Source organism: Crinia signifera, chromosome 2 (assembly GCF_055691185.1).
Source record: "Crinia signifera chromosome 2, ASM5569118v1, whole genome shotgun sequence".
Lineage (NCBI taxonomy): Eukaryota > Metazoa > Chordata > Amphibia > Anura > Myobatrachidae > Crinia > Crinia signifera.
The window spans coordinates 81,851,346-81,874,079 of NC_139218.1; the positions used below are offsets into that span (position 1 = coordinate 81,851,346).

At 44.1% G+C, this 22,734-nt stretch overlaps 1 protein-coding gene across 8 annotated transcripts in view; it reads left to right on the plus strand.

Moving 5' to 3' along the window:
• Nucleotides 1-22,734, plus strand: part of MAP7D2 (MAP7 domain containing 2) — a 137,309-nt gene that overhangs the window by 109,165 nt on the left and 5,410 nt on the right. For 7 of the 8 annotated variants that reach the window (XM_083172475.1, XM_083172476.1, XM_083172478.1 and 4 more), the window contains 6 exons: nt 8,355-8,487; nt 8,850-9,054; nt 9,938-10,042; nt 11,669-11,722; nt 16,467-16,536; nt 19,639-19,828. In XM_083172475.1, coding sequence (XP_083028601.1) covers nt 8,355-8,487; nt 8,850-9,054; nt 9,938-10,042; nt 11,669-11,722; nt 16,467-16,536; nt 19,639-19,828 — 757 coding nt within the window. Of the gene's footprint in view, nt 1-8,354; nt 8,488-8,849; nt 9,055-9,937; nt 10,043-11,668; nt 11,723-16,466; nt 16,537-19,638; nt 19,829-21,295; nt 21,433-22,734 lie in introns of all 8 variants that reach the window. The other variant, XM_083172477.1, reaches the window with a different exon arrangement.

Genomic DNA, 22,734 nt, shown 5'->3' on the forward strand with positions numbered 1-22,734 from the left:
CTATGTTAGTTATTCACTATTTTGAGTGGTAAGATTATTTGTCTCACAAGCAGAAAATTTAACATTTTGCAAATCGCAAAATTTTCCATTTTTTTCCGACATTTTGGTATTTTTCACAAAAAAACACAGACTGTATCGATGAAAATTTACCACTAACTTGAAGTACAATGTGTCACGAGAAAACAATCTCAAAATCACTGGGATAAGTAAAAGCAAAAAAAAGTTATCCCCACTTAAGTGAGACATGTCAGATTTGAAAAAAAGGGCTCTGTCAGGAACGCAAAAACTGGCTCTGTCAGGAAGGGGTTAAAGAACGACATTCTGTAAAAGCAATACGTACCGCCATAGCAGCAACAATAGCGGCAAAAAGGAATCCGGGGGGTAGCTATGCGCTCCTGAGTCTTGACACACAGAAGGCTTTTGACACTGTGTCTTGGTCTCACCTTTTTCAGGTACTCCAAACTAGAGGATTCGATTCAGATTTTATTAAACTCATCCGATATCTTTACAAAGAACCAGTTACCTCGCTCTTAATTAATGGAACCAGGGGAGACCCCGTACAAATGTATAGAGGTACAAGACAGGGATGCCCCCTATCCCCACTTCTTTTTAATCTATCATTAGACCCCCTGCTCAGAATATTACAAGCATCCCCAGCATTTGAAGGAATTATGATAGGAAATGTAGAGGTAAGATTATCGGCATTTGCGGATGATTTACTACTTTATATTGCTAACCCGGGCTCCTCTCTCCCAAATATATTGAATATATTACATGATTATGGGACAATATCAGGTTTCGAAATAAATCTAAATAAATCAGTAGGAATGTGCTTGAATGATAAGGTGACATGCCCTACTCAGTGTACTCACCTACCCATAAAGTGGGCAAGGGACCATATTATATATTTGGGTATAAAGTTACCCAAAAATCCGTCTAACCTATACCACTTTAATATAGAAAGAGCTATTTCAGAAATAGCGATGGAGCTGGACAAGTGGAAAGCTCTGTCCCTATCCTATCTGGGAAGGGCAAACCTTATTAAAATGACGACGTTCCCCCGCCTCCTCTACTTGTTACAATCTCTTCCAATCCTTATAAGTAACTCGGACCTTAATAGGATTAATGCCCTTTTTAGGGGCTTCATATGGAGGGGGAAAAAACCCCGTATTGCGCTTATCAAGTTACAGCAGCCAAAGTTCAATGGGGGCATTAATCTCCCCCACATACTGACTTATAATCATGCTGCTGTAATGAGGCATCTGAGAGACTGGCTACAAAACACTGAATATTACACGAACACAATGCTAGAACGACAGTTCCTCTTAGAGGGCAATCTAATATCCTTCCTACATAAATTTGAAGCTGAAGTAGCCCCACAGATTAAAGATAACCCGCTCTTGTGGTCAGTTTATCGCTTTTGGCATAAAGTTAGAGGCAGCAAAAACTTGAATTCCCACAAATCCCTCTTTGTGACATTCCTGGATGAGGAAAGGTTCCAGCATGGGGAGGCCGCCTTTCCATTCACATTATTCTATCGTGAGGGTATTACTGACTTGGGGAGTATATCGGATCCCTCTGACAAAAAGATACTCACGTTTCAACAGGCTAGTCAAAAATTTCCCATTTTGCAGGGATATCCTCTGGCATACTTCCAGATGCGCCACTTCGCCAAAACTATGACTGAAAATTTCTCAGATAAGGATTGGTACAGTGATTTGGAATGCATGCTTAGAGCTGCACCAGCTAGTAAAAAAGCAATTTCAATACATTATAATTATCTTAGACCGATTATAGACCACTCAAAGATCCGAACAGGGATGAGCCAGTGGCAACATGATTTCCCAGATCTCTCTAGTGAAGACCTACTCAAGAATTTAGCCGAGTCATGTAAATTACTACCGGCAGCCCAATATCAAGAATTATTCATGAACTTGCATCATAGAACGTATTATTCACCTCATCGTCAAGTGCTGGCGGGCATGCCCTCATCGGGTAATTGTCCAAGGTGCGGAGCAACAGATGCTCGTTTGCTTCATTGTATTTGGTCATGCCCTCTTGTACGCAGATTCTGGTTGCAGGTCCGTGAATACACACTAGAGAACTTACTGAACTACCTGCCCTTAAACGCAGAATGGGCAGTATTTGGGATGATTCCGAAGTCTCAGAGAGTAGCAAAGGGATGCAGGAAACTTGCACTGGCTATTCAAGCGGCAGCATGTAAAACTATTTTACAGGGATGGATTTCCCCACAGACCCCATCACTAGCTCTCTTTAAAACTAAACTTCACCACATTTTCCAAATGGACTGGCTAGAAACAACATTAGACAAAGAGAAACGCACCTTAAGATTTTTCGAAACATGGGAGACTTATGTGACTACTTTACCCTTGGACTATCAAAAACGTATTGAGGCTACTTTTAAAAACACAGAATGGTATGAGTTGAGGCGTTTAGGAGGTGACCTTCCCTTTACTACTGACGGTTAGATGTGGAAATTGGTTTGCCCTCTTTTCTCCTTTGCCCTTGGTGCTCCGGGACTCCCTCCCCCCCCCCCCCCCCCCTCCCTTCTCTCCCTGACACATTCCCCCCCTCCAGAATCTCACAAATGCTTGATACCCAGGCTGAATTAAAAAATGACACCTCATACAATTCAAAATGTACACTTTATTTGATGGATAATTGTTCATGCTCGTCATAAGTTCAATGTATGCAAAATGTTCCCTCATATCTTTGTCATGCTATTTCATTTTACTAACAGACTTTGTTATATCATCAAAAGCATAAACATTTTTGTAATTGTACTGCAGTGCTTTAATAAAAAAAAAGTAAAAAAAAAAAAAAAAATAATCAATTGAATAACCAGTTGTTAGTGTAGGACTTGCAGTGAAATGGGGTCCCTTGGCGATGGGCTGCAAGCTTAAATGCATTGATCAATTCATGAACTAAAACCCCATTATTTATTTAATTGATTATTTGAATGCTAAGGTGAGTTAGTTTGTTGTAGTGAGTGCTGGGCCCCCTGTGTTTGTATTTACAAGAGTGTGTGGTCACAGGCCAATGCACCCCATCCTGGGAAGTGGGTGCTGTTTGCACCCCATTCGCAGGACTGGCGAGTGTGCTGGTACTTCTGTATCTATATATATATATATATAGTAGGTAAGGATTGGCGTCACTCCGGGGAAATTTTCAAATGCACAAATTTATTTGTAGAGAAGTCGACATGTCAGTGCAGTCGACGTTTCAATGGCGTGTAGCCATTTTCCTCAGGACATAACATGCGAGACAACAAGTGTACAATACAAACAACACAATTATATATAGCGCGCTTACCTGACAGGGTCCGCCCGGCGGCTGGGTGCACGCCGTCCTGCCCCCATTGCTGGGTGTTCCGGTATGCTGACGTCAGCTTCCGGCTCCCGTTGTCCGGGAAACGCACCAAGCTAACGTCCCCAGCCGCCGGACGTCATCCAGCTGGTCTCAGCACCGCTGTGAATTACACACAAATAATGAATGTACAGAATATTGCCAACATCACAATGTAACCTATATGCGGCAGAGCAATGAACTAATAAAATGACAACCTAACGGATACAATATCAATATAATATACTCCAATTGAACCTCTCATTGAGCCCCAATGGTTTACTGGTCTGCAGCCTGAATATCCATCGGGCTTCCAATTTGAGGAGTGCTCCATCCCGATCTCCCCCTCTACGCGGTGGGGGGACATGGTCGATCAAAATAAATTTCAAATCTCCAATGGAGTGACCAGCCTCCAAAAAGTGTCTGGCCACCGGCTGCTCCGCGGATTTAGACTTGATGGCATTTGCAATGGCCGAGCGGTGTAAGGCCATCCTGTCACGAATAGTACGTATGGTCTTACCCACATAATGTAGACGGCAAGGGCAAAATAAAAGGTATATGACATGAGTCATGAGACAAGTGAGCACATGCTTGATGGGGATGGAACTATGATTAATGGGGTGACTGAATGACTTACACACCACCATGTTCTTACAGGTGGTGCAGCTGAGGCACCTATAACATCCCGGGGCCTTCGTCAAAAAGTTGGAAGGGGGCTGAGGTGTGTCAAAACCCGTTATATCTGTCTTGACCACTCTGTCCTTAATATTGCGGCCTCGAGTATAGCACGCCATTGGCCTGATTTGTTGTAGACCTGGCAGAGATGTATCTGTCTTGACGATCGGCCACAAAGCTGTTGTGGCCCTTTGCACGACCGGGCTGGACAGTGAAAACTGCTGTTTCCACGGTATGACGTCCTTCTGGTGACGGATTTTAGGTCTCAGTAGTTCATCACGTGGAGTGGCTAGGACTTCTTTTTGTAAATTACGTAGTGACTTGAGGTTGTACCCCCTATGAACAAACTTATCCACTACTGTGTTGGTACTGTCCACTGCCGCCTCCTGCGTGCTGGATATCCTGGCTGCTCTTATTAATTGGGATTTAGGAAGGCCTTGTTTCAAGGGGTTGGGATGGTGGCTGGACCCCAACAGCAGGGTGTTACGGTCTGTTGGCTTTGAATACACTGTAGTATGCAGCTGACCGTTGTGCAGAGATATCCTCACGTCCAGATACTCTATTGAGTCCCTTTGGATACTGTATGTATACTTTATGGGGCTGGTACTGTTGTTGATGGCTTGAATGTGGTCTTCTAGGATAGTTGTAGGTCCTGTCCACAAACAAAATAAGTCGTCGATAAAACGACAATACATCAATAGGTGTTTGGCGATGTAGTCAACCATCAAGAACTTGCTCTTCTCTTCCGCGAACATAAAAATGTTCGCGAGACTCGGCGCCACTGGGCTCCCCATAGCACACCCCGTTTTTTGCTGATATATGGCACCATTAAACAAGAAATAATTGTGCTCTAAAGTTAGTGTCAGTAGCTTCACAAACAAGTTATGGTCCACATTACTGACATCATTGGTGCGAAGAAATTCCGCTACCGCTGCTACTCCTGCTGTCTGCGGGATGGCGGTGTAAAGACTACACACGTCTAGTGTGACCAACACCGTATCATCTGGGACGTGTGAGAACTCTTGTAGTCGAAGTAAAAAATCGGTGGTGTCCTTTATGTAGGTGGGCTGCCGTTGTACATATGGTTGGAGCAAAGAGTCCAGGAATTTTGAAACGGGTTGAAATAATGAATTGTTAGCCGAAATAATCGGTCGTCCCGGTGGTTTTATGGGATTTTTATGTAATTTGGGTACTGTATAAATGATGGGTATGACCGGAAACTGTTGGGTGAGGGCTTTGCACAAATCTTTGCTGATGAGATGATTTTGAGTGGTCTCATGTAACAAGGTATCCAACTCACGCTTGTAGATGTTGGTAGGGTCAGCCTCTAAACGATCATAGACCTGCCCATCACTGAGTTGATGGTCGATTTCAGCCTTATAGTCGCTCAAGTCTTGGACGACTATGGCGCCATAGTCGTCCAAGACTTGAGCGACTATAAGGCTGAAATCGACCATCAACTCAGTGATGGGCAGGTCTATGATCGTTTAGAGGCTGACCCTACCAACATCTACAAGCGTGAGTTGGATACCTTGTTACATGAGGCCACTCAAAATCATCTCATCAGCAAAGATTTGTGCAAAGCCCTCACCCAACAGTTTCCGGTCATACCCATCATTTATACAGTACCCAAATTACATAAAAATCCCATAAAACCACCGGGACGACCGATTATTTCGGCTAACAATTCATTATTTCAACCCGTTTCAAAATTCCTGGACTCTTTGCTCCAACCATATGTACAACGGCAGCCCACCTACATAAAGGACACCACCGATTTTTTACTTCGACTACAAGAGTTCTCACACGTCCCAGATGATACGGTGTTGGTCACACTAGACGTGTGTAGTCTTTACACCGCCATCCCGCAGACAGCAGGAGTAGCAGCGGTAGCGGAATTTCTTCGCACCAATGATGTCAGTAATGTGGACCATAACTTGTTTGTGAAGCTACTGACACTAACTTTAGAGCACAATTATTTCTTGTTTAATGGTGCCATATATCAGCAAAAAACGGGGTGTGCTATGGGGAGCCCAGTGGCGCCGAGTCTCGCGAACATTTTTATGTTCGCGGAAGAGAAGAGCAAGTTCTTGATGGTTGACTACATCGCCAAACACCTATTGATGTATTGTCGTTTTATCGACGACTTATTTTGCTTGTGGACAGGACCTACAACTATCCTAGAAGACCACATTCAAGCCATCAACAACAGTACCAGCCCCATAAAGTATACATACAGTATCCAAAGGGACTCAATAGAGTATCTGGACGTGAGGATATCTCTGCACAACGGTCAGCTGCATACTACAGTGTATTCAAAGCCAACAGACCGTAACACCCTGCTGTTGGGGTCCAGCCACCATCCCAACCCCTTGAAACAAGGCCTTCCTAAATCCCAATTAATAAGAGCAGCCAGGATATCCAGCACGCAGGAGGCGGCAGTGGACAGTACCAACACAGTAGTGGATAAGTTTGTTCATAGGGGGTACAACCTCAAGTCACTACGTAATTTACAAAAAGAAGTCCTAGCCACTCCACATGATGAACTACTGAGACCTAAAATCCGTCACCAGAAGGACGTCATACCGTGGAAACAGCAGTTTTCACTGTCCAGCCCGGTCGTGCAAAGGGCCACAACAGCTTTGTGGCCGATCGTCAAGACAGATACATCTCTGCCAGGTCTACAACAAATCAGGCCAATGGCGTGCTATACTCGAGGCCGCAATATTAAGGACAGAGTGGTCAAGACAGATATAACGGGTTTTGACACACCTCAGCCCCCTTCCAACTTTTTGACGAAGGCCCCGGGATGTTATAGGTGCCTCAGCTGCACCACCTGTAAGAACATGGTGGTGTGTAAGTCATTCAGTCACCCCATTAATCATAGTTCCATCCCCATCAAGCATGTGCTCACTTGTCTCATGACTCATGTCATATACCTTTTATTTTGCCCTTGCCGTCTACATTATGTGGGTAAGACCATACGTACTATTCGTGACAGGATGGCCTTACACCGCTCGGCCATTGCAAATGCCATCAAGTCTAAATCCGCGGAGCAGCCGGTGGCCAGACACTTTTTGGAGGCTGGTCACTCCATTGGAGATTTGAAATTTATTTTGATCGACCATGTCCCCCCACCGCGTAGAGGGGGAGATCGGGATGGAGCACTCCTCAAATTGGAAGCCCGATGGATATTCAGGCTGCAGACCAGTAAACCATTGGGGCTCAATGAGAGGTTCAATTGGAGTATATTATATTGATATTGTATCCGTTAGGTTGTCATTTTATTAGTTCATTGCTCTGCCGCATATAGGTTACATTGTGATGTTGGCAATATTCTGTACATTCATTATTTGTGTGTAATTCACAGCGGTGCTGAGACCAGCTGGATGACGTCCGGCGGCTGGGGACGTTAGCTTGGTGCGTTTCCCGGACAACGGGAGCCGGAAGCTGACGTCAGCATACCGGAACACCCAGCAATGGGGGCAGGACGGCGTGCACCCAGCCGCCGGGCGGACCCTGTCAGGTAAGCGCGCTATATATAATTGTGTTGTTTGTATTGTACACTTGTTGTCTCGCATGTTATGTCCTGAGGAAAATGGCTACACGCCATTGAAACGTCGACTGCACTGACATATCGACTTCTCTACAAATAAATTTGTGCATTTGAAAATTTCCCCGGAGTGACGCCAATCCTTACCTACTATTATTGATCTGTGGATGGCACCCGGGGTCCCTTTGTCACATTACTGAGGAGTGCCGGCTCGCACAGATATATATATATATATATATATATATATATATATATATATATATATATATATATATATATATATATATATATATATATATATATATATATATATATATATATATATATATATATATATATATATATATATATATATATATATATATATATATATATATATATATCTCAATCAAAGATTCATGAAATGTACAGTAGGCTAATTTCTCAATTAAATTATTTTATGAAACCATTTAATAAAGAATATGCGTCATCCCTTTTGGAGAGCTAAACATATTGTCATGGAACAAGCACGAGATTTGCTGTTTTGTTTTTTTAAACTGTATTTTATATTTTATTGAGATTTTTCAAACAGCATTAGCAAATAGGAGGGGGTAAGGGAAGTACAAAAGGAGAGATGGGAAAATTTAATTAAATACACCCAAGAATGAAATAATCACATATACAAAGAGGATATTAAGAAAACAATTCTATGTCTAAACTCAATTTATCAGGTATACAGTAATTAACTACTCTTACCAGCAATGCTCTTTTCTTAATTCAGGCCATGGAAAGATTATAGCAGGCACGACTGATGCTGAGGAGGCTGCACGGTCTTTGGCGGAGAAGAGACGTCAGGCTCGCCTGCAGAAAGAGCAAGATGAGCAGGAGAGACGTGAGAGGGAGGAAGCGGAGAGGTGGGTCAATTTAATCTGTTTACTATAATCATTTTTGGACACATGTGGCGTACCGTGGTGCGACTTAATGCACAGGGCTGCGACAAGCCTGCATCACACTATTTCCTGTCGTGGCACGTGCATGCACAAGTTCTAGTCCTCAGGATTGCTTGCCGCGCCAGCATGGCTGCGATTACAATGTTTGGTGGTAAAGATCTTACCTTTAGACTTGATTAAGGCTGCAAAGGATTTTGGTCACTGCTGAGATACCCATCAGTTTTTACATGTGTGCAGCAGCAATAAAATAGCTACTAGGGACTGCATAGACTGCTGTTTGTGTACACTTTTTTGGTACATTTGTACTAATTAATCTGTCTTTCCAGACTGAAGATGGAGGAGGACAGAAGGAAGGCAGAAGAAGAGCGAAAACGTTTACAAGAGGAAGCCCGACTGCTGGCTGAGAAGAGAAAGCAAGAAGCTGAGGAAGCTAAGAGAAAATCAGAAGAAGCAGCAAAGGCAAAAGCAGAGGAAGAGAGACTGCTGAAGGAAAAGCAAGAAAGGGAAATGCAGGCCTTCCAGGAAAAACAGGTAAATCATCACTTAGTAATAACGTCAGCATAAAATAAGCACATTATGGGGGTGATTCTAATTGACTTAGTAAGCTGCGAATCTACCGAGTCCTTGCATGACTTATGTCCTTACCGACACCCCCGCCGTCATTTCCCCTTGCAACCATGTGAGGGGATTTGTTACGAAGGCACATCCCCCCCCCCCCCCCCCCCCTCGCATGTGCCCGCTGCAGGAGAAATCATTTGATGGATCAAATGATTTCTCCTTCCTTCGCAAATATAAGTAATTGAAGACTGACTTATTTGCGGGTGCCGGGACGAAAAAAAGGGTGGGCGGTTGACGTCATGTGACGTCGTCCCACCCGCATTCCCATGGCAACACCCAGCATTTTCATGGAAACACACCGACGCTGGCATCCTGACTGCCTTCAGAAGACCTGTGCCGGAATATTGACTGCTGGAATACCAATTGTAAGGTTAGGGAAGGTGGATTTAGGTTTAGGCACCTGAAAGGGGGGTTAATGTTAGGTGGCGGGTTAGGTTTAGGTATTATTGGGGGAGGGTTATGGTCAGGCTGTGGGGAAGGGGGGTAAAGCTACTGCAAGGGAGTGTTGAGGAGGGTAAATATATTTACGTGACCCCTGTTGGGATTCACTCTGTATTCTGACCACTGGCATCCCGACCACCGGTCATCCATATGTATCCCGTACTAACTGGAGGAGGTACATCCCAGCCATATCGCTGCAGGTCTTGAAACCGATTTCTCAAGGAGTTGTGTCATTAAAAGCAGAGAATGTACGAATTCTCTCACCATTCTGACCATTTGTTATTATGAATAAAATGCTATCCTACAGACTCCTTGTATGTGAACTCCTCTGTATGTCACATTTTGGCTTCTGCAGAAGGAAGAGGCTGACCTGAAGGCCCGAGAAGCAGCGGAAGCCATGAGAGTAGAGAAAGAACAGATTATGCAGCAGATTGAGCAGGAACGTCTAGAACGGAAAAAGGTAACGCTTGCCGGTCTTATATAGATTGCAGTCTACTGTATCTGACGGGGTTACAAGTGCATATTGAATAGGCATAGCATATGCAATAAAATGTTGATGCGTGATATTCAGGTGATGTATTAGTAGCTTAAACTCAATCTACATATATTATTATAATGTGTATGCCAGCAAAAGTGATTTGGTTGTTTTTGATAAACAGGGCCATATAACAGGAATCGGGGTAAGGAATCCTCTATGGTGATTGGTGGATCAGTGTTGCATCTAATCTCACATATACCACTGAGAACCTTGTCTAATGTGCCTCAACGGCAGCTGCAATGCACAAACCCCACATCATAAACCCCCTTAGATGCACAGACACATGCATGCATACACACACACACACACACACACACACACACACACACTGCTCGGACCCCCTGCATAAACCTTCACTCCATAAAGCCATGATCAGTTTCAAAAATAAAAACCCTACTGCTCAGACCCCACTGCACAACCCGCTACTGCTCAGACCCACTGCACAACCCCCTACTGCTCAGACCCCACTGCACAACCCGCTACTGCTCAGACCCCACTGCACAACCCCCTACTGCTCAGACCCCACTGCACAACCCCCTACTGCACAACCCGCTACTGCTCAGACCCCACTGCACAACCCGCTACTGCTCAGACCCCACTGCACAACCCGCTACTGCTCAGACCCCACTGCACAACCCGCTACTGCTCAGACCCCACTGCACAACCCCCTACTGCTCAGACCCCACTGCACAACCCGCTACTGCTCAGACCCCACTGCACAACCCGCTACTGCTCAGACCCCACTGCACAACCCGCTACTGCTCAGACCCCACTGCACAACCCCCTACTGCTCAGACCCCACTGCACAACCCGCTACTGCTCAGACCCCACTGCACAACCCCCTACTGCTCAGACCCCACTGCACAACCCCCTACTGCTCAGACCCCACTGCACAACCCGCTACTGCTCAGACCCCACTGCACAACCCGCTACTGCTCAGACCCCACTGCACAACCCCCAACTGCTCAGACCCCACTGCACAACCCGCTACTGCTCAGACCCCACTGCACAACCCCCAACTGCTCAGACCCCATCGCACAAATCACCCACTGGCCCACCTCATATGTAACCTACTTCTCCGACCCTCTGCATAAACCACCACTGTTCTGATCCTACTGGATAAACCCACTATTACTACAACCACTGCTCAGACTGCATTGCACAAATCCCCCACTGCTCAGACCCTACTGCATAAACTAATCTGTTCAGAGCGTGCTCAGGAATGTTTCCCCATCTGATACCTTTCCTCAATACATAGATTGTCTTCCATCTGAGGTGCAGTCATCGCCAGTATTCTTGAAATGGTGAGATTAAAGAGATGACAAAATTGATGTGTATAAAAGACATTTACAATACCGATGCTATCCATCCTTTTTAGTGAAAACAGAGCTTATTAATATAATCGGGCACACAGTCATCTTACAAGACCTTCACATGTTTGTTTAATTACAATGTAGACTATCTGCAAATATTTAGTGTATGAATAGAAGTAAATGGAAGCATGGTAAATCCGTGTGTAAGCTACACATATGTTTTCTGTTTCTGCAGAGGATTGATGAAATCATGAAAAGGACAAGGAGAGGCGATGTCATAGAAACCAAGGTAGGTTTTTGGGGATGTTTACAGGTAAATGGCTATGTATTAGTGTTATAAAATGAAGCATGCTGGCTCCTTCTACTGATCAGTGTCAATCACCATCAGGGCCGTAACTACGTGTGTGCCAGTGGTGCCTTGCCCACAGCTCATTTGCACTGTGGGTGCGCCATCTAGCAGCACCAACCACAGGGCCACTCACCGCCGCCAACACAGCTGCCCGCTGCTGCTGACTACCGCTCAGCGGTAATCCACTCTCTACACAATGCTGCCAAACAGCCGTCCACCGTCGTTGAGCACTCACTCAGTACAGCGCCATACCCTCTGCCTGACACCTGCTCTGTCCCATCCAGCTGTCTTCAGCTGCTGCTTTGTTCACTGCCAGCTCTTCTGCAATGCGGTGAAGACAGACGGGATGCAGCACTTTTCTGGCGAACAGCAGTCTGACTGGCTCAATGCATGGGTATATGGTCGATGGTCAACACTATTAAGGAAAACGGTTGATAGGGTCAAAAGGTCAACATTGGGTAGGTCGACGGTCAAAAGGTCAACATGGGTTTTTCCAGGTGTTTTTTTTTTTTTCTTGAGACGATATGTGCCGACAGGCGGCATTTCATGCCCTACCATCCACTAAAGCGTGGAGAGAGAATAGAATAGTGTGCCGAGCGCAGTGAGGCACCATGTTTTGATCATGGCGAGCTGGCACAGTGTACCCATGCCTTGTCGACCTTTGGGACAACAGAAATGTTAGAAACCCATGTCAACATTTTGACTGTCGACCTTCCCAATGTCAAACTTCTGCTTGTGTCGACAGTTTGACCCTGTCAACCTTAGGTATGTCAACCTTTTGCTCTGTCGACATTCAGTGGTCAACTCTATGTATGTTGACTTTAATTTGGTCGACCCAGTGACCCATACCCCAATGCATGCACTATTTATACTCCTCCCTGCTAGCTGCCCGCGCCTCTCCCACACTTACAGCTGTGTGTGGTGAGGCTTCTAGTACTTTCTACCACTGTCACCAATGTATGTGGGGCACATACAACACTCTTTCTTCCCACTGTCAGCAATGTGTATAAATAATATACAACACTTGGCATTTACATTATTTATTAATACAAAAACATAAAACATCATGTACATACAAATAAGTTTACAAAACCTTAGAGGGTTTAACCCTTACAGCACTATTACCCCTTCCCCACTAAGCCATGCCCTAAGTTTTTGGCATGTGCCTTTGGCGTGCATTGTCCCTATTCTCAGTATGAGGGAGGGGCACCAATTCCCTTTCTGGCACAGGGCACCAAAATGTGCAGTTACAGCACTGATTACCATTTACCTGCAATGCAGTTATCTACTGAATGATAAAAGTGGCTTATTCTGCTTTCTATTGTTACTAAAGCACTGGACACAGCAATAATAGTACATGCGCCATTCCTGATGCATCCTGTGTGAATTTGGAAAACGCTCTTACAGTACATTCAGTGATCTCTAGCATTGTACCTCTGAGATTCATGTGTGACCATTTAAATTAGCCTGCTGCACGCAGAAGCTATGTACATATCACTGCTTACAAAGAATCAGGGACTAGTGCAATATTGTTAATGGCAACAGTAATATTTACGTACTACCTAAAGATAAGATAATATACAGTAATAATATGAAGCAACATGCAAGAACATATCTAAAAATTGTCCTTTGAAATTCTAATGAAATAGTAATTAATTTAATTAAATAGAATGATTATTTCTGGGTGAACATTACATGCAATTTTGAAATATGTAACAACTAGCACTAACTGAGGTACCCAGCGTTGCTCAGGTTCAGAACATTCTCCCGGGTCAAAGGTCTACCCGGCGTATACCAACTTGACATCAGAGGTCCTGGGCACTCCAATAGGCATCCCAGACCATTTGCTATCCCTCTCTGTAGTGCTCATCCAGATCCATCCAGCTGAAGGCCCTTAACATGATCCCCATGCCCATAGTGTGCCCGGAATACACCTCTCTGTGGTCGGCTCCCAGATCTTTATGTAATGCACAGAATCGGGATTGGGGGTCTTAGTGGGCGTGGACCCAATCAAGCCACCTCCCTTTGGTTTCATCCAAATCAGTCCAACAGTGTCTGCATGCATACCAGACACAGAAGCAGACAATAACAGTCACTGCTCCTGTCACATGCAGCCCTGTCCTCACAGACACAACCCTCATCTCCTTTTATACTCTGTGCTGCTGGGAACCCTGCTCCTCCCACTATATAACTCTTAAGGGCCCCTTACACTTGTGAGATTTTGTGAGATTTCATCCAATTTGAGTCAATTTATCTGACGAGATCTGATGTGCCGTCTGACAAAATCTTATGTGCCTGATGTGTAGGACACAATCTACAATCCTGTGCCATTGAGTATAACCAAGAGATTGGAAGAGATTGAACCTCCTGCACATAGGATAAATCTCGAGTCAATCAGGTTCAATTTGTTGAGACAATAAGTTGACAAGTGTAAGGGGGCCTTTAGCCTGTGGCTTCCTGCTGCCTCCATGCAGCCCTGTCCTCATTGACACATCATGCATCTCCTGATATACTCTGTGCTGCTGGGGGACCTTGTGCATCCCATTGTATATCTCTCTGTGGCTTCCTACTGCCTCCATTCCCCTCCTCACATCATATCACTGTCCCTGTCAAACACGGCCCTGTCCTCACTGAAACATAAGCCATCTCCTGATATACTCTGTGCTGCTGGGGACCCTTCTCCTTCCACTATATAATACCCCTTTTACACCAAGGAATAACCCAGGTTGGACCCAGGTCAGCGTTGGTGTAAAAGGGGCCAACCAGTAACACTGGTCTCCTATCCAGGTCCTGACCAGGGTTGAACACTGGTTGGACCTGGGTCGTGGGCGGTGTAAATGGTCCCAACCCAGGTTGGGACATCCGGGTAGTGCTGAAAGGGTACCAGAAGTGCTGGACGCCTTTCTACAGTGCGCTGCAGTGGCAAAAGACAGCAGCCAGGAAGGATGCGGGCAGTGCACACAGTTATCATAATTGGATGCAGTATCATTTATATTATTATTTTTTTTGGGGGGGGGGGGGGGCTGGGGGGAGCACATGGGAGTTTCGGTCTGCTGCTGCAGGGGAAGGGGACTGGGGGGAGCACATGGGTGATGCTGCACTTTTATACTGCTATGTGTGCTTGAGCACTGAATATAACTTTTTGAAAAATATTTTACAAAATAAACAAACCAACATTTTTCAATGCTAACTTGTCATGTCTTCTAATTTTTATTTTAAATCATTGAGGGAAGGTTGGATGGCAGTTTATCAGTCCTAAAATGGACATTTTTAATGTAATCCATAGGGAAAAGCAGGGCTGACCCAGGTTCAGTGTAAACGGCGCAGACCTGGGTCACAGTGCTGTGTAAATGGGGTATGAAGCTGGGTCTAACCCTGGAAACTCCTGTGTTCAAAGACCAGGGTCCGACCAGGGATTTTGGTGTAAAAGGGGTATAACTCTCAGTCTGTGGCTTCCTGCTGCCTCCATTCACCTCCTAACATGTCACTGCCTCTGTCACATGCCGCCCTGTCCTCACTGACACAATCCTCATTGCCTGTTATAATCTGTGCTGCTGGGGACCCTACTTCTCCCACTATATAACTCTCAACCTCTGTGGCTTTCTGCTGCCTTCATTCACCTCCTCCCATCATGTCACTGCCCCTGTCTCATACAGCCCTGTCCTCACTGGCACATCATGCATCTCCTAATATACTCTGTGCTGCTAGGGACTCTGCTCCTCCCACTATATAACTCCCAGTCTGCTGCCTCCATTCCCCTCCTTAGTGTTGCTTGTTTTGTACCTTTCTTCCCTGACCCACTTTAAGTATTGGCCAGACCCCTTTTTGGGCCCCTGGGACCTCACAGGGTCGGGATTGGGGTTTTAGCGGCTGTGAACCTAATCTGGACCCAATCAAGCATCTACCATTGGTTTTATCCAAATCAGTCCAAAGTGTGTCCTAATGCATATCGGACAAACAAACAAATAACAGATGACAAATATGTAAGAGATACCTGGGCAGATGTATGAGCTACCGCGCACATGCTGCATTTATCATTAGTTAAATGGCAGGGGATTACGTTTTTTTTTTTTTAAATGTATGATCAGCGCACTCAACGTGTGCTAGGGACAGCCTGCCGAGTAACGCTTGGTGCAGCTGTCCCCTTTAATCCCCCCCATAATTAGCAGCCGGGCCAATGTATTGATAGCCACCTAGCTGCTAATCTGCCCCAGCCGCTTCACCAGCTCAGGGCTAGCATTGTCCCAGCAGGGGGGAGAGAAGGGTTTTTATAAATGTGCAGTGCTGCCGAGGGGCGCCGATAAGAAGAGCCGTGGAGAAAGGAAATAATGTCTCTCCTTATCGGCTACAGGGGGTTAATACATTTGGCTTTTAAGGGTGCCCGCTTCTCCTTGTTATGGAGAAGCGGGCCCGTTATTTCTAAAACATTAAAGCCATAATCCTACATCTGCCCCATTATGTTTTAACAAATACAACTCGCTATTGCTGCTGGTGTTACCCCATCATTAGCAACGTTGTATGTGGCTTATTCACTTTTCATACTATACATGTAAATGCCTTTGTATAGCTGCCAGGAGAGTGAACTCTCCATGGACCAAAACTACTCTCAGCCTCCCACATAGCCCAGGATCCATAATTTTAATACAAGGACTACATACAAAAAGTTATTGTTGCTTTGTTACAGAAGGAAGAGCCTAAACAAGATGGCAAGACACATATACAGACTCTCAATGTAGCAAAGGATGATGAAACAGGTAAGCAAAATATGATTGGATTAGTTCATGGCCATAACTAAAGGGGTGCAAGCAGTGCTGCTATGGATGGGGGGGGGGGGTTTCGATGGGGGTGGGGTTCATGATCTCTGGTCCGTGGCACCTATATATACTTGCAGGGGGATTTTTTCATCAGCCTATATTTCTGCCAGAAATTTGCCCTGTACAGTGTTAGGATCAACTTCAGCTCATTAGATTTCATTCAGTCGTACCACTTCTATATATTAGGTTAAGGAAAGGTGGTACATTGATTATTCTTGCGGCGTAATTCAATACATTGCCATGAGCTAATTGATTCCTCCGGGACTATCCATGCCAGGAGTTTTCAGGGATTATTTTTCCCCTGCCTCAGTGAGTTGAAAATAAAATCCCAGATAACTTGGATGATCGCGGGTGCCTTGACCCTGTTAATGCACCAATCTGTGTAAACTTTTTCATGGATTCTGTGCGTGAATGCCTTGTTAACACCTATTAAAGCTGGTAATTGCTTAGTAATGGGCAAGAACGTGGGTTATTGGGGAAAATCAGGTGCACAATTGAATAGCTTTTCCTCTTGTATTCCCCTAGGTAATTTATCACGGTTAATTTAATTGATTTTTTTTTTTTTAAAGCAGGTTAATTTAAAAAAAATGATCATAAAATTAAAATTTGAGTCAATATTCATCTGGCAGACATCACTAAGTACATGGTTACCATATCAATAGTGTTTCATTTGTGTGAATATGGTATATATTTTAAACATTCAAGAACAACATCAGAATTTATGGTCTAAATCCTTTTTCTATTTACAAATTTTCCTCTTCTCTTCTTCAATATTGAGATTTTTCTAAAGGTCTTATTTGGATTTGGAGTACCCATTTGTATTTTTAGAGGTGAGCTGGCACTCAGTGGATGGCGGTGCCCAGTTACTTTTTAAATCTTCTGTACATAATGTGACCCACTGACCAGTAATATTCATAGGATTAGGTAAGGTCATGATTATACTGAAGAAAGAAAGGCTTCTTCAATATTTCCTAAAATAATGGCAAAAGACCTAAATGTATCAAGCATGGTGTAGCTGCTAAATTCTAAAAAAGAATTCACTAGCCGTGTTAAAAAATGTCCAGCTCGTCCCAATTATCCATTAAGTTCAGTGGGGTCAGTGACTGATTAAGGTCTAAATGGGCCTGGAGCTGAAAATTATCAAGGGCCTATTATGCGCAATAATAGGGGTTGTGGCCAGGGTTTAGTATAGGGTGGAAAATGGCAAAGAGGTTGGCATATGCAAGGGCCTGGCACAGAAAAGAGGGGAAATAGAAGCTGCAGATATACTTACCTTCCAGACTTTGGGCTGCAGTGCCGACCATGTATCGCCATGCTCATTGCCATGTGGGATTACATGATCATTGCCAAGGGGGATTACAAGCTTGCAGTAACTTGGGGACAGCTGCCGCCGGGCAGAGAGCAGGGGGCTGCCCAGCTGTATTCAGAGCGCTGCAGGTCCCGGCTATTCGAAATAATACCCCTTTCACACCAGAAAATGCAGGGACTTACCCAGGAATATGGTCCCAGGATCATGCAGGGACATTACTTGGATGGCTCCTTTCACAGCAGCCTAGTCCCTGCATTTTCTGGTGTGAGGGGGAAAGAAACACCCCCCCCTTTAACCAACCAGCTATATCTGCGGCACCAGCTGACCCATTTACATGAGACCAGTATCATATTGAATAACTTTTGAGTGGTCTTCGAATGATCTTGGTCCTGTGAAACTGGGCCGTTTGGTTCCAGAGAAATCTGCCCTTAAACAACATGAGCAGCCATGAAATTACATTTCAGAAATGAAAAACCACAATATCTCTGGAACCAATTAACCTATATGGACCAGCCTGGAATCAGATTGAAGGCCCAGCGATTTGATGTCGACTCAATGTCGAGCTTCTGTGAAACCAGAGGGGGAACTGACAGCCATTGGAACCAGGTTGGGGGTCAGAATTAGCGGGTCCCATGTTATCCTATGGGGAAAATGTTCTAGCTTTGCCAGGAGGTATCTCTGTCACAGCTCCATCAGGCCCATTGTTAATGCGACCCTGAGTGGAGTTTCTAGCTTCTGTGCTATAGTATATGTTGGAAGTGAAACCAACATTCAAATGAAAGAACGTTTACTGACTAAACAGATCGGCAATACAGGTCGGGCATCCCGTATCCGAATTATTCCAAAAACCATGGTTTGTTTCCCCCCCCCCCCCCCCCCCCAACCCTCTTTTATTACTTACCAAGTCCTCCGGCGTCCACGGCAGGCCTTCAGCATCCTCTCCGGCGTTTCCAGCGGTCCCAGGAGTGCTTTGCGCAAAGCACTCCTGGGACCGCTGGAGACGCCGGAGACGGTGCTGGTGGCCTGCCGTGGACGCCGGAGGACTCCATGGACGCCGAGGTAAGTATGTGGAAAGTATGTGGAAAAAAAAAATATTCCAAAAACCGGAATATTCCCTTATCCGGAATGCTCGTGGTCCCGAGCATTTCGGATAAGGGATACTCAACCTGTACTATGCTCTAACTCACTGACACTGCGCTGGAAGGTTTGTTGTAAATGATCATGAACGTGTATTGATTTGGAAAAACAGAGAACTGAAATAAGAAATTCAGGATTATTTGGAGCTAATCTCAGAACTCTTCTATGGTTTACAAATCTCACTGTTTTGAAAACTCCTTTACATGGAGGTTTTCAAACCTATTTTATCATCTTTGTTCATTTCATTGTGTTAAAACTTTCCCTATTTGAACTAGATGGGCCTACACGTTTGTACATTCATAGCAGTTTTCATTCGTTTTAAATTAAAGATTTTGGGGGAGAGGGGGGTGATTACCTATTTTACAAAGTTTTTGGACCCATGTGCGACCCAGGTTTTTACCCCTTCACACTGTGTCCCCTCCACCTACAAACCCAGATTTTTGCACGCTCCTGTGCAAAACCCAGGTTATGAGGGCTTAAAAGGGGTATAACCCTTTCCTTCACTTATTACTGAAAAGTGTGTAATTACACTGATTTTAAACATATAACTATTGATTACATATATCATTTATATATTTGTATTCATTCTGTTTTAGTGCAACTAAATGGGTTGTCTACTCATCTGGAAAATAAAACACCCGCTATAGCAATCATTGAGTCAAAGCCTCAGGAACTCTTCTCCAATGGCATAAAGACAAGTGCAAGTATCATTCAACTCGATCCGTTTGAAGGCAAATGCAACAGCTTGGATGATTCTACTGATGAGGTTCAGTCAATGGATGTGAGGTATACAAACTGAAGATTCCCTTCTTCCCCCATTTTCTAGTATAGTAATTCTGATAATAATAATTTATTGGGTGTTTGATATTTTACCATTTTATTGGGGGGTATTCAATCTAGGATCACGGCTGTCGATCCCTGCCAACAGCCGTGATCCCGGCCCATTGGCGGTCAGCCCGACAGCTGAACAACAGACAGGATTCAATGTCCCGTCTGCTGATTGGCGCAAAGGGGGCATGGCCACAAAAATGGCTGTGGGTTGGTGATCCGCGGCCGGGATCGTAACAATCCACGGGCGTTATCGAAAGAACGGGCCCGTCAGCTTCTAAAGCAGGCATGTCCAACGTTGGCCCCCCAGATGTTTTGAAACTACACATCCCAGCATGCTTTGCCACAGTTTTGCTATTAGAGAATGCTAAAACTATTGCAAAGCATGCTGGGATGTGTAGTTTCACAACATCTGGGGGGCCAACGTTGGACAGGCCTGTTCTAAAGTCTGCCGTGATCCCGCTTCAATGCTGTCTCTAAAGGCAGCATTGAATAGGGAGCCGACACTATTTCTCACTGCGGAAATAGTGGCGGCACATTGAACACCCTCCTATACAGTATGTCTCATATGTACGGTTGGATCATGTATGCATTTAGGCAAGCACAAAAGCCTTTTTTTTTTTTTAAACCATTAGGGCATCTAAGGGTCGTGGTTCAATAGATCTACAGTAAAAAGATACAGTCACTAGGTCAATCCTAAATGGTCGACATGCAAAAGATCAACCTGATATAAGTAAACAGTTGAAAAGGTTGACCGGTACAAAGGTCAACATGAAAAATGGTTGACACACTTTTTGTTGGGTTTGGGTAATTTTTGTATTTTTTTTTTACCATATTTGAGCCAAATTAGTGTAAACATGTACCCTTATGGGCTTGCTCTGCTCAACGTGCTTCATGCGAATCTTGCTCTGCCATCACTGCATTTGACATGGATACTATTCCCAATCATAGTCTACTACGCACATGCTAAAAGTGAAAAAAAAATGGGAAAAAAAAGTTGTCGGTTGATGTCATGACGACCTTTTGAACATGACAACCTTAAGCATGTTCTACCTTTGACATTTTGACCCTGGCAACCTTTTGCATGTCAAGTCATATGAGGTTGACCTTTTGACTGTCTATCTTTTTACTGTAGATCTATCTAACGGATAACTTTTGAAAAAGCGTGTGTTTATATATAAAGTTGGTTTAAATTTAAGCTTCTTCTAGAACAATGATCATATTCAGCCATTATATCAAAGCACATGGAAGCAAAGAAAATGTAATTCAATTAAAGTGCACTATGTACTTCTTAATCAGCCTACAATGCACAAAATAAATGTTGTCTGTGTGTGCTTGTTTATACTGTATATTGTGATAAAGATAGTCCTAGATGACTACACCTCACACTGATATACTGAACCAAGTCCTCTGTTTATTCATCAGGCTGGCAGAACAGACAGCATGCTTGTACAGCACCAAACACCAAAATATTCAAAATCCTGTGACCCTGTCTCTTACTAGACATATGATGGGGACATACCTGAACAATGGATCAGCGGGGCCAGCCATCCAATGATTTGGTAAGTGTTCTGCACAAATGAATTGTGCATACACACTTACCAATCTGCCTCCCAACATGCCAGTCCACAGTAACTGGGAGTGACATCATTGCCGGCAATACATACAGCCGGCATATGGGTCATTCAGCAGATCCCATATATACACACATTGCTCCCAACATGACTTATTCCAGGAGCGACAAAATGCTCTGTTTCTGGACTTTTCTCCCAGTTGATGATTTTATATCTGAACTCCTCTAAATACTATCTGTTTGCACATTGATATCTATTTCCATCACTTAAGGTGAATTAAGAAAATTTCAGTACTGCAATAGATAATGCGAAAATATGGGGGGGGGGGGGGGGGATTGTCCAGTTGGCTGAGGCATTTTCTTGCTTTCACAATGCCAGATTTGGAAAAAGCGTTGTTTTTTTCCAGAAGGACATTGTCTTCCTGCATGTATGAAGAGATGTTTTTTAAATACATTTCATTATACATACTGTACCTTTCCCCATTAAGACGTTGTCAGATGGGAAGCATTAATGACTCTGCATACTTGCAATGCCACCAGACAAATGATGATATTTTCCATTGCCTGTGGCCTTGCCCTTTTGTTCAATACTCTTGGCTCCTAGTTCGTAGATATGCGGAAGCCAAATTAATTAATCGGGTTCCATTCACACCTGAATGGGCGATCTTGGGGATATTTCCTACCAATCAACGTATGACTTTGAATAGTAGGAAGCTGTTATTGGCTGTAAGTGCTGCTGGTCGTAAGACTATTCTACAAGGATGGCTAGACCGCACACCTCAACAAATACCATTATTTTTACAAAAACTTAATTTTATTTTTAGAATGGATTGGATGGGAACATTGCTGTCCAAGGAAAAGAAGGTAGCGGGTTTCTTGACCCTTTGGGAACCCTATATAGATAACCTAGCACTTTCTATAAGGAAACAATTGCATGGCAGTCTCAAAGACACTACCTGGTACCTCACTCAATTGGCCACAAATAGTCCCCCGATAGATCTACATTGATTATATTTCTCTGGGTGATGCTTTCTCTGGGCTCCGAGACTATCATGACTTAAAACACTCACATTTGAAATGTTTGCTAAATGACAAGGCCTCCACACCGATAGCTTCCAAAATGTTGTTTATTGTTCTTATTTCTTCAGACGTTTATAACTGAGATTAGATTCAATACTGTTGATAAGATATCTTTATTTGTGTCATAGAAACAAATATACTGTTCCTGATTTGTACCATTATACATTTGACTGTTGTTTATGACCACCTGTGATACCTTACCGCACTATCT